This window comes from Petaurus breviceps, unplaced genomic scaffold, assembly GCF_028583685.1.
Source record: "Petaurus breviceps papuanus isolate PSGF00001 unplaced genomic scaffold, PetGlider_PUasm1.0 79, whole genome shotgun sequence".
Lineage (NCBI taxonomy): Eukaryota > Metazoa > Chordata > Mammalia > Diprotodontia > Petauridae > Petaurus > Petaurus breviceps.
Genome location: NW_027186523.1, coordinates 7,163,285 through 7,176,559, shown reverse-complemented (window position 1 = coordinate 7,176,559; position 13,275 = coordinate 7,163,285). Strand labels below are relative to the sequence as shown.

The 13,275-nt window shown below is 39.3% G+C and overlaps 1 protein-coding gene across 1 annotated transcript in view; it reads left to right on the top strand.

Moving 5' to 3' along the window:
- Positions 1 to 13,275, top strand: part of LOC138175813 (protein kinase C theta type) — a 198,860-nt gene that overhangs the window by 56,859 nt on the left and 128,726 nt on the right. The window contains exon 2 of the mRNA XM_069106315.1: positions 9,215 to 9,340. Coding sequence (XP_068962416.1) covers positions 9,223 to 9,340 — 118 coding nt within the window. The 5' untranslated portion in view covers positions 9,215 to 9,222. The remainder of the gene's footprint in view (positions 1 to 9,214; positions 9,341 to 13,275) is intronic.

Here is a 13,275-nt window from a genome sequence, read left to right as displayed (position 1 = left end):
GAAAGAAGTTACCAGGAACCTGTTGCTGGCCCTGGGTGCAAGTGGTACTGATTGGCAGCTCTATTGGCCATGAGCAATTCTGGATCACAGTTTCAGAGTGTGGTGGAGTGCTTGTGGTTGCTTACGAGGGAGCCAGGGCGCTGGTTACAGTTCCACTTGTGGCTGTAGGAGAGCAAGAGACCTGGTAATGGATGCAGGGACAAAAGGAGCATTAGTACCAATGCAGGGGAGCAGGGGCCCTTCTTGAGTAAAGACCAGAGAGGCTATCAGGAGAACAGTGACCCCAGTGATCTCCCAGGGGATAACACCATCTTGGAGGCACCAAAAACTTGCAAAACCCTGGAACTAGCTCTGAAAATAGCAGTATCAAAAAGTTTGTAGTTTGGGACAGTGCCTCTTCACCTCAGAGTGAGCAGAGTCCAACTTTAACATAAAGTTCAAAATGAAGAAATAGACTGGGAAAACAAACAAAAAAGATCTTGACCATTAAAGCTACTATGGTGGCAAGGAAGACTAAGATATGAATTTAGAAGACAGCAATGTGAAAATAGCTATAAGCAAAGCCTCAAGGAAAATGCTAATTAGACTCAAGGCCAAGAAGAATTCCTGGAAGAGTTATAGAAAAGATTAAAGAGTAGTTACAGAAAAATTGGGGAAAGAAATGAGTAATGCAAGAAAATTGTGAGAAGACAATTAACCACTTGGTAAAATAAGCACAAAAAATACTGAAGAAGGTATCTTTAAAAATAGAATTGAAAAAAAAAGGAAAAAATAAAATTGGCCTAATGGTTAAAAAGGGGGAGGGTGGCATAAAAATTCATGGAAGAAAAATCTCCTTTAAAAGTAGAATAGGCCAAGTGGAAAAGGAAGTGTAAAAATTCTCTGAAGAAAAGAGCTCTAAAAAGCAGAATTTACCAAGAAAAAAGAGTTACAAAAACTCACTGAAGAAAGTAATTCCTTAAAAATTAGAATTGGACAAGTGAAAACAAATGACTCCAAGAGACTTCAAGAAACAATAAATAAAGTCAAAAGGATGAAAAATAGAAGAAAATGTGGAATATTTCATTGGAAAAACTAATGACCTGGAAAATAGATCAAGGAGACATGATGTAAGGATTGTTGGACTCTATTATGCTTTAGCTGAAGTGATAAAGGTAAAGGGTAGCAATCATGATCTCAGACAAAGCAAAAGCAAAATTAGACCTAATCAAAAGAGATAATTAGGAAAACTACATTTTACTAAAATTTGGGCAATGAAGTGATATCAAAAAAAATTTTATAGTAAATTTCTCTGGTAAAAGCCTCATTTCTCAGATATATAGGGAAATGAGTCAAATTTGCAATAAATAAATAAGTAAAACTGGAAAATAACAGCCATTTCCAAGTGATAAATGGTCAAAGGATATGACCAGGAAGTTTTCAGAAGACATCAAAGCTATCTATACTCATCTGAAAAAATGCTCTAGATCACTATTGATTAGAGAATTCCGGAAAATTAAAACATCAGTGGCATGTCACTTCACACCTATCAGAAATGACAAATGCTGGAGGAGATGAGGAAGAAATAGGTACACTAATGAACTGCTGGTGGAGAAGTAAACTGGTTTAATCATTCTGGGAAACATTTTCTAAAAGAATCTATTTTGGACCAGACACTGGGATTCAGATAGAAAGAATGAACAATCCCTATTCTTAATAAGCTTACAAGAATTATCTTCAGCTCTTTCCTCTCCACCATATCCAGTCAGTTGCCGAGTCCCATAAGGTCTGTTTCTACAACATCTCTCACATACATCCCTTTCTCTTTATTCTCATGGCCAACACACTGATTCAGGCCTTCAACACTTCTTGCCTGGGCTATTTTAATTGCCTCTTAATTACTTATTCTGCTTCCTGTCTCTCTTTTTTCTAATCCATCCTCCCCACAGGTGATAAAATATTATCCCTAAAATGTGGGTCTGACCATGTCCCTACCTTTAATGGCTCCTATTAGCTATAGAATAATAGATTTGATTGACTTAATGGAATCTCCACGGTCATCTGTCTAGTTTGCTCATTTTATAGCTAAGGATACTCCTGTCTAAATTGCTTAAGTGACTTGCAGATAGTGTCAGATTTGATACCTGAATACTTATGCTTCAACTAGCCGTGAAACACTCATCATAATATGGTTTCAGTCTACTTTCCCAGACTCATTCCCTTTATACCCATTCACATGCTTTGTATTCTAGATAAATCTCACTGTCTAGATAGATCTCACTATCTTTGTGGTTCAGAACTCTGAAATTCTTCTGAGTATAACCACCTATATCTCCATGTCTCTTGCGTTGGCCTTCCTAAACTAATCATTTATATTTACTGTGACTCACAGTCACTCCACCACCACCCCAGGCTACTTCTGAATCACCAGTTGCCTATTGTATATTTCTTACTGAATGTCCCGTAGGCATCTCAAACTCAAGTAAAACAAATCCCATTATCCTTCCCCCTCACATGGGCCACGTAGCATCTTATTATGTTATTTAATATTGGTACATGTCCCTATCTTGAGTCTCCCCTGAGGAATTTGAACTGGGTAGTTTCTGTTAATATAAGAATTTGACTAGCATCTAGGTCTCCATAGCAAAAGAAAAGAGTCTATAATTCTCATGCTATCAGTTGAGCTAACAAAATGTTAATTTTTTCTTTTTTTTTACTTCAACTGACCAAAAGAAATTCAAGACACAAATAACTGACCCTTGAGTGCATATATAGCAAAGACAACTTATACAACTCCCGTGTCATCTCAGGTATTCTTCTTATCCCAGGACTTACTGGTTTCTGCCCCCCATGAAAGGGGAAGTATTTAACATTGCTAGAGGGTCAAGCAGCCCATCTGTCTAATGAATTCCACATCCCCCAGAACCTATACAATCACCTTAACTTATACCACTAACCTAGAAGAGCATTCAGACCCCAGGGAGTCACTTCTTCACGCTGCACTACATAGGCTATTTAACTCACGTATACTAGTGAAGGAAGGGTAAGGTCTGGGTGCGTGCTTCCATGTCGTGGATGCTTCCTGTTTGAAGCCATGCAATGCTTTGCACTAAGCATATATATATATATAAGCATATAAATGTATTTATGTTGTCCAGTCTAAATTGGATTCTCACTGCTGCCCAGACATCCTTTTGTTCTGTTCTGCTCCCTTACAGTGACTCTTTTGCACCTCTGGGTTTCCTATAAACATTTCAAACTCAGTATATACAAAATGGAGCTGACTCTTTTCCCTCTTCCCTGCAGTGCCTCCTCCAAATTTCCAATCTTTTGTTGATGACCCACCATCCTCATCATTCATCATTTGAAGCATCAGAATCTCCTCTACTTTTCCGTTTCCTTTACTCCCCAAATCTTATCATTTGCCAAGTCCTAATTTCCAACCTCCAAGAATATCTCTTGTTATCTGTCCCCTTCTCACTCCTCACACACAGAATCACAGAGTTGAGAGGGTCCTTATAAGTCCATCTAAGACAATCCATACCTATATAAAAATTCCTTCTCCGGCATCTTAAACAAGTGATCATCCACCATCTAAATTCAGATCCTTGACAGTTCTTGCCTGGGCTATATCATAATAACTCTGTAATTGGTTAAGAACCTAGTCAGGTATCTAATCCACCCTCCTCCAGAGTCAATAAAATTATCTTTGTAAGATATCATTCTGTCCATGTCACTCTTCTGCACCTCAAATTTTGTCCTTTCTTAGATGTGTATGTTGTCCTTCACAAATAGAATATAAGTTTTGTTTTGGTGTTCTCGTGGGGTATTTTTGCAGGGGATGGGAAGATTGGTGTTGGGGAGGGGGGTTCTTTTGCTTTGTTTTGTTTGCCACTGTATTTCCAGTGTTTGGAGACAATGAAGATACGTACTAATAAATGTTGGGTTGAACCTGGAGAGGTAGATTTCACCTTAATATAAGTAAATGCTTCCAGACAATTAGAACTGTCTAAACGTGTAATGAACTGACTCAGGAGACCTTGGTAGATTCTTTATTCATTGAAAATCTCCAAGTAAAGGCTGAATGGCCACTTGTTAGAAAAGATTCTTGTTCAGCTGTGAGGTCATTCTAGCTGACCTCTAAGGTGCCTTTCATCTCAGTGATTTTGTGATTTCCGAGTATGCAGAGGAAAACACTGATTTTGGTGTTTCTTTTCAATTTGTGAGAATAAATAATCCTGTAAATAATTTTGAACTTTCAGGGGGAAAAAAATGAGGAGTAGATTTTTGAAATGAATGAAACAGGGGACTTAACTTGAGACTTGGGTTTGGGGAACCTACCCCAAATTACAGCAAATGTGGGAAGAAGAAGTAAAGGTAAACCCACAGCATTAACTGTCCCCCTCCCACCCACCTGTCACATACACCACCACAAAGAGAATTAATTGAGCACATTCACAGAAAGGACAGAGATCCTTCAAATATTAGAGACATGTGGAGAAAAGGACCTTTTATCCTTGATTGATCTATGCTGCTCTGCCACAAGGGTTTTGTTATTTAGGGAAATCTGCTCCTTTTCCTTCCCTTCAGCCCTAATATATGCAAAACTGACTGCAGAGAAAGATCAAAGAATCACAGAACTTAGAACTCTACAAGACATCAGAGTTTTTCTACTCTGGCCCTCTAATTTTACAGATGAGGAAACTGAGGCTCAGAGGTTCATTGATTTGTTAGTCACAGTGGTTTGCTAGAGTCAACTCCTACTACCATGGGACAGATGAGTGTTAAATTTTCAGTGTTAGCATTTACACCTCAGAAATCAACAAACAGTGCAAATCAAGGATTGACTTGCTTATTGATTGTCTGGATTTAGAAAAGTTATGAAGGAAATATTAATGCCAATTAAAATTAAATGTGTCATGCCTACTTAGTGGGGGAGGGGGGAGGAAGCCAGTTGTTAAACATTTACCAGTGTGCCCTTGGTTAGTCACCTTCAGCAAAATCATACCCTGATGTGTCATCATGGCCTGGAAGTGATCCTGGGTTCCCAAAGTCTTTGGCAGTAGAACATAAACTCTGGCAGGTCCTCCATAGCTGGAAGGCTTTCAACATGCCCCTAGTGATCATCTTTGTCAGTCATCTGATCGTCCTTTATAGGCCCATACCAGATGGTTGGCCACCAGCTAATTAAACCATCTAAGAAAAAGAGTTGTTCTGATATACAGGCAAAGCATCTTGCATGCAATTCTGTGAGGAAGGTGTATTTTTATCTCCATTATACAGATGAAATTGAGTGGAGTTTGTATTGATAAAATCTCCAATAAGCTTAATTTTCCCCTTAGATTAGAGGTTCTAGAGTTTGTTTGTTTGTTTTAATATATTTTGATAATTATTTCTTTGTAATTGGTTTCCTTTGTAACCCTATGTATTTTCTGCAATTACAAACATTATTTTGAGGAGTTCATAAACCCTACCACGCTGCCAAAAGTAGTTATAGTGCCAGGCAAATCAAACTGCTACTACCACTTTGACCACCATTTCACCTCAGACCCTGATGGACACCATCCAGGACCCAGAACCCAATAGCTTTAGAATGGCAATGCTTCCATCCCAATGTTGGCAGCCATCATCTATATAGAGATGCAGCCTTGCTACTATTCCTACAGATATTACATAAAAGAAAGTTATCAAAGTCCTTGGCACCGTCAAATGGTTCAACATTAGAAACTGGTATGATTTTATCAGTGGAAATGACTTTAAAGAAGAGACATTATTACCATCTGCTTTGATGCTTTATCCTAAACATCATGGGGTGTTTCCTTCTGCCTTGAAGCTATAGTTTTCCATATGTGTGTCTCACCCATTAGAATATGAGCTCCATGAAAGTAGTGACCATCACACTTTTCTGTTTCTATCCCCAGTGGCTAGCCCAGGGTTTGGCACATATTAGGCTCTTACTACATGCTTTATTTATGCATTCACTCGAAGGAGACAATGACACAAAATAGTTAAGTACTCCCATTTTAGATATTAATTTCTAGAGATATAAATGTTCACTTACATATGTTTAATTCTCCGTGGTACTGAGTATATGAGAATCAATATTTTGGGTTCCTTTCAACTAAAAAGGGAGTTTTAAAATAGATGCAAAATCTCAAAAGATAGAAAAGTCAATATCATATCAAAGTGCCATTTGTACTGGCTACTTACAGAGCTGTTTTAAGAAAAGGATTTTGTAAACCATCAAGGGCTTTATAAATGTGTCATTATATAATCATCATCTCCTGAGTCCTAGAAGGGTTTTGATCATTGTCAGTCAAGCAGGTCCCCCAGCTGATGCAATCACAATTGCCAAAGTATCGTATCTATCATCAAAAAGCATTTATTATTAAGCAGTTTACAAAGCAAAATGAAAAGACAGGGTCGCTACCTTCTCAGATCTCAGATCCTATGCCACATTTAAAGAAGATGAAGAGACAAGTATTACAGTATGGCACAGATGTAGAAATGAGATTAATAAAATATTAATGTCAAGTAATGCTATCAGTGAGTTTGATGGACTGATGGGTGAATGATGATTGTTAAACTCCGGAGATAGAACTGGGGGTCAAGTAAGGCAGCCAATTCAAGTCACAGGGAGGAGAGGGATGATAGCAGAAGCATGCTCTGATGCATAGTAACTTAAGCCCTTGGTAACCCTAGATGTTCCCTGCTATTCTAAGGCCAGGATTTCCCCATGTCAATCATGAGCTAAGATTGCCCCATCGGGAGCACATTGGAAAATGGCAAAGCACAGTTTGGTTAAAAGCCACTATAATACAAAGACCTCTAAATAAAGAGCTGCTTCAGTATTTGAGTCTGTTTCAAGGATTTATTAAAGAAACACTTTTCCTAAAAGTCCCACATATGGCAAAAGATGAAAGCTTCTACCCAACGGTTTGTCTTAAGCTGTAGAGTTATGACCTGCCTGATTAAAAGACCATATCTAGGTTTGGTGTCATTTTCCCTTAAGGAATAGATTGAAGAATCACTTTGGATTTATTTTAGCTACAAGAGTGGCAAATAGCTAAGCAGTTCCTGAAGGACTTGAGGGCTTATGAGCTGAATGAGTACCAAGCCCAGAAGTCACAGGACTGTTAATGCAACTTTGTATCATCAGAGAGTATGGTGCCACCAAAGCCTGCACTTACCTACAATTCCCACTTCAGTGAAACCCTCTAAATTTGTAGAATAGACTAATTGCCCGGCCGCCTTGGAATCAGGAGGACCTGAACTCATGTGTGGCCTCTGACTGGTGCTGCCTGTATGACCTTGGATGGCTCACTTAACTTCCCTCCAGTTGACTCTCAAAGAGTATATATATGTTCCTTATTTGAGAGTATTACTCAGGCAAATGGCATCCCCTGCCAGCAGCCTCCTCTTTCTTGTTCCGTAGATAAAGGTACTATTCAAGTAACCCCTGAATTAGAGGGCAACTGGTGACAACTCCCATTTTACAGCATTTTAAGGTTTATAAGATACTTGTCTCACAATCAACCCAGGAAGTAGAGTATACAATGCAAGTAATAATAATTAGCATTCTTTTTTGGCACTTTTAGGTACAACTAGGTGGTGCAGTAGATAGACTGCCTAATCTTCCTGAGTTCAAATCTGGCCTCAGACTCTTACTAGCTGTGTGACTCTGGGCAATTAATCCTTATTTAATTATTAATCTTTCATTAATCCTTACTTAATCTTCTTTGCCTCAGTTTCCTCATCTATCAAATGAGCTGGAGAAGGAAATAGCAAACCACTCCAGTATATTTGCCAAGAAAACCCCAAGTGGGGTCATCAAGAGTTGTACAGGGTTCAAAAACAACTGAAAACAGAAAGACCAGACAGAAATAAAATGTACTCAACTAATATGCTGGGCCAAAACTGGTGAAAGTTCAAAGAAATCGTGTATCTTGACAAGGTCATGCAGGGAAGTACTTAGTGATCTGGGACCAAATTGCTGGGGGTCCATGTACTAGTTAATAGCCATATACTAATTCAAACAACATTTGCATAGTTGATTTATATCCTTGAAAAAGGAGTATTTTTGGTTACTTAGCATTTATGAAACTTTTGATGACCCTTGGACTCTTATGATGGCCTCCATTTCCAGGTGTTTCATCATACAATGTCCTTTATTTCACATTGTCCTTAGAGAAACTTCATTTTTAAAGACTTGGGAAATTCATTGTAATTCTTCCATACAGCTTGACTTATGTGAAAATATGTTTAATAAAAATGTATATGTATAGCCTATATTGGATTGCATTCCATCTTGGGGAGGGAGGAGGGAAGGGGGGTGGAGAAAATTTAAAACTTATGGAATTGAAAGTAGAAAATTAAAAATTTATTTATTAAAAAAATAAAGAATTGGGAAGAAAGTGTTTTCAATATGATATGAACAGGTACCATAGTGCATAAAGCAATGGCACCTGGTATCAGGAAGACCTGGGTTCAGATCTGTCCTCAGACAGTTACTAGCTGTGTAACACTAATAAGCAAGTCACTCTAACCTCTGTCTGTCTCAGTTTCTTTCTCTGTAAAATGGGAATAATAATAATAGCATCTAAACCCCCCAGGGTTGTTATGACAGTACAATGAGATAGTTGCAAAGTACTTTGCAAATCTCCAGTTGCTATATAAAATCTAGCTATCATTAGTCACTGAATACCTGGAAGCTGTTACCCCAAGTACCTAAATAGGTCATGCAAAAATGATGTGGTATCATGTTTACATGTTTAGTTCAAGTCGGCAGGCACTTCCTAAACTCATTTTCTTCTTACTGTCTGTTTCCTGAGTATCCACTCAAACGCTGACTGAAGAAAGAAATGACATGGCAAAAAAAATCACCATCCCAAGTGGTTCAGCCACTGAGATGCTGTTTTTATCATGGATAGCCATAATCCCGTGAGGTTCTTGTCCCCACTGAGTTGAAATTGTCCTTTCAGAAGCCTCCAAGTAGCCTGTTATCCAGGGCTAGACAAAGAAATACTAGCCCCCAGCTGTGTGTGGTATTGTGGCTTTGTGTTAGACCTACAAAATATGTTTTGCAGAAGGGGAAATAAAAGGCAATTGCCGGTTCAGATGGATTATCGGCTCCGTTTGGCTCTGGCTGTCAGTGATAAGGCACTGGCCCCGGGTGGGTGGGGGAAGGAAGAAGTTTGAGATCCCTGAAATAGTCTTTGTCTTTTCTTTTCGCAAGGAGCTGTCATGTCGCCTTTTCTTCGAATTGGTTTGTCCAACTTTGACAGTGGGCCGTATCAGCCATGTCAGGGAGAAGTGGTCAGCCCATACTGCGCTGTGCTTGTCAAAGAATCTGTTGAATCAGGTAAGCAATTAGAAGAGCTTATGCAGGGGGAGGGAGGAAGAGGAGGGGTCTCTGGTGCAGGAGAGCTCTTCAGGCCAACTGTGGGGCATGACCAGGACACAGGCATTCAGAGTCATGGCATTTCAAAACTGGAAGTGATGTCAGAGTTCAACTTGCTTTTATGGATGGGGCAACCAAGGCATAGAGAGGTAAAGTAATAACAGAAATCATCCAGTTAATTAGTGACATAATCAAAACTAGAAATCAACTGGTCCAACTCCCAGTCTGGGATTCTTTTTACTATGGCATGCTGCCTCTCTTTGTTATAAATTCTTTCTGCCTTGGAATCTTTGTAACACTGTGTACAGACAAAGCCAAGGGGAAAATGAGGTACATGGAAATTCTGTTGGAGAAGTAGGGGAGGACTTGCTTTTAAGAAAAAAGTTGAGGTAGAATTGGTGACCTAAATTATCTGTTCTTGCTATTTACACCAATCCAATCTCTTTCATTGTGTTGAGTAGACTATGACTTTGGGGAGATCTATAAAGAAAGAACCTTTTCTTATCAGGATGTTATTCAATCTCCTTAGACTCCATTTCCTCATCTTTAAAATAAATTTAGATGGACTAGACAGCCTCTGCGGTCACTTCCAATTCTAAATTTGTATTCATGTATCAGATAAATAAGTTCAAATCCATCCTCAGACACTTAACACTTACTAGCCGTGTGATCTTGGGCAAGTCACTTAACCCCAATTGCTCTACCTTCCCCCCTCCAGAAAGCAAAAAAAAAAGTGTGTGTGTGTATGCACGCATGCATGTGTGCGTGTATAAAATGTAACTATGATTTAACATTCCTTTTCTGGGCACAATCAATCAAGAAATATTCATTAAGTGCCTACTGAATGCCAAGAACTGTACCAAGTGCAGGTGATCCAAGTACAGACAAGGAAACAAATTCTGTTCCCAAGAAACCTCCATTCTAACTGGATAATATAGTTTTACAGAATGCCATCTGGTCAGGTGTATGAAACCTGAATTCTCTTCACCGTCACATCTATCAGTCTGCATTCCTGTTAGGTCTCTGCTACCCTCATTACAACCTAAATCTTGTGGGGTTTTGAGCCAGAAAAGGGAAGCAGCTTGCCATAGTGGAAAGAGCTTAGAGTTTGGAGTCTGAGGCAGACCTGGGTTTAAATTTCAGCCCCTCACCTTTTGTGAGCTGAGGCAAGTCAGGGAGAATCTGCACTTCAGAGTCTTCATTTATAAAATTAGGGTTTTTAAAATCTAAGATCCCTAAGGTTCTTTCTAATACAATATTCCATGAACTTTAAGCCTTAGCCCTTTGCAGATTAACTTGCTTCCAGTGTTATACTGTTTTTACATCAGCAGGCATGGATTTGGGGAGGTTACGCTGCCAAGAACTCACTGGTGTCAGCCTATAATAAATCTTTCGTGATTCCACAAAATCACGATTTTAGAATCACAAATTTAGAATGTGAAGGAGCCTTAAAGGTCATCTAGTCTGACCCTCTCATTTTATAGATGGGGAAACTGAGGCTTTCTGAGATTAAGAGATTTGCCTAAAATCACCCAGGTAGTAAGTGGCAGAAACAGAATTTGAATTCCCATCTTCTAATTCCAAATTCATTACTCTTCAGACTGAGAGCTAATGTGGTGCTACTCTAAGCTTTGCATTTGAGAAACTCTAGCTAAATATGTCCTAGACAGGATTCCCTAGGTGCAAATTCTAGAAAGACTTTGTTTTCTCATATTCTTCAAAATTAAAAGTTGCCTGCTTCATGGAGGATGGCATTGTAGCAGTCACCCTCAGCCCATCCAAACTGAAGGAAATGGGTTGCTGGCCACTGAGTTTTCTTCTGGCCTGGTGTTTGATACAGCCACCTAGCTACCCCAGAAGTGAGCATTTATCTCCCCCCAAATGAAAACCTTGCAGATGTCGCTGAAGTCTTTGAAATGGAAAATGCCTGCCTTTTGCAAATCAGCTTTTGACCTAATGGGCCTCCTGGATTTAGTTCCCTTTATAACCACAGGTTTCACTGACATTTGCCTCCTGGGGGGAATTTCTTTTTGGCTGAGTGTTTGAACTTGGTCTAATCAGTGGTATGAATCAAGGGACCTTGTTAGAAAAAAAAAAAAAGGAAACTTTGCTTTTCTGAAAGGTTAACCTGTGAAATTGTTGAAGGCCTTTTTTTTCAAGATCTACTACAAGATTGTACTGAGATTAAAGTAGTACTCACTGGCCTCAAGACATATCAGACCATGGGACCATATTTTCCGTGATAGGTCAGGCCCTGGCAGGGAAGAAGCTAACCAATGACTCCCAAGAAAGGATAGGACAGTGGAGGTCAAGCTGGTATTTAGGCTTTAAGGGTATGAGGCTTGCAAAAAAATGGCAAAGCTTTCTGGTAACAGCTAATATCAGGTTGGTCTTATATATTTTTAGAAAATGAATGAGTATAAAACTCTGCTTTGAAGTATTTTTGTTGGTGTTGTTCTGATGGTTTGAGGAGAAACAGAGAAGAAACTAGAAGGTAAAATAGACTTAAAACTGGAAAAGGCCTCCAGAGGTCACCTAATCCATCGGTGTCAAAACTCAAGTAGAAAGAGGGAGTGGGGTGAGGAGGGGCCTCTGTGTGTTAGCAGAATTAGAATAAATCCCATAGATTATAGTTTCCATTTTTACTGAAACTGGTGCATACTCCACATTGGAAAGGCTCAATGGTGAGTAGATGGCAAAATGGACTTAGAGGCAGGAAAACTTAAGTTCACGTCCCACCTCAGACACTTAATTGGCTCCATAACTGAGGTAAGTCCCTTCATCTCTATGGGTCTTGGTTTCCTCATCTGTAAGATGGGAGAATTTGCCTTAATGGCCTCTTAAGTCCCTTCTAGCTCCAAATCTGTGATCTCACTCACCAGTTATTTCTTGAACTAGTGTAAGGCACTGTCCTCCTCCAGTCCATAAGCCCTTTCTGTGCATGTCTCTCACAAATTCTATGTGCTGAACAGTGGCCCAAATACTGTTACCATTCATGACATTCTATCTGCTGTGACTTTGTGCACACACTGTCCCTCGTATCTAGGAAGGCACTTCCTTGGCCCCTTTTCCTCTCAGTACTCCTGGCTTCCTTCAAAGCTTAGCTCACATACCATAGAAGACCTAACCTCATTTTCTCAGTTGCTAGTGACTTGTTTCCTTTGGGAAATTCCTTTGTATGTATTCGAGATTTTCTATGAAATTGTGTGTTGTTTTCCCCAAGAAGAATGTAAGCTTCTTGAAGTCAGGAATTGTTTAGATTTTGTCTCTGCATTCTCAGAATAAATAAATATTTGTCAAATATTCTCAGAATAATAAATATCAAATTGAGTTGTTGTGCAGGATACTTGGCTCCTACCCTCTAGAAGTTTAGATCAACTAGTTTGTTTTTAGGCCCTGAATCTGTCCCCTCAAGGAGGATTTTTATCTTTGACTTTATCAGTTCCTTTGAAGGATTTGATTTGTCATTTTTATTTGCTTTAAGTGAGAAATTTCCACTAATCTATTCCAGTGCCTCATCTTGATATAAAGCTCTAGATTCTTAAAGGTTATATGGGCAGCGAGGTGGCACAGTGGGCCTGGAGTCAGGAGGCCCTGAAATCAGATTTGACCTTAGTCACTTATTAGCTGTGTGACCCTGGGCAAGTCACTTAACCCCATTTGACTCAGTTTCCTCATCTGTAAAATGAGCTAGAGGAGGAAATGGCAAACAACTCCAGTCTCTTTGTCAAGAAAGCCCAAATAGGGTCACAAAGAGTTGGATATGACTAAACAACAAAAGCAGAGGACAAATTCTGGACGACTAGGGCCTCCTGGTAGGACGAGCTGAAAAGGCTTTGAGTATAGGAGGCAGAAAGAGAAGTGAACAAGCATTTATTAAGTTCCTACAATATACT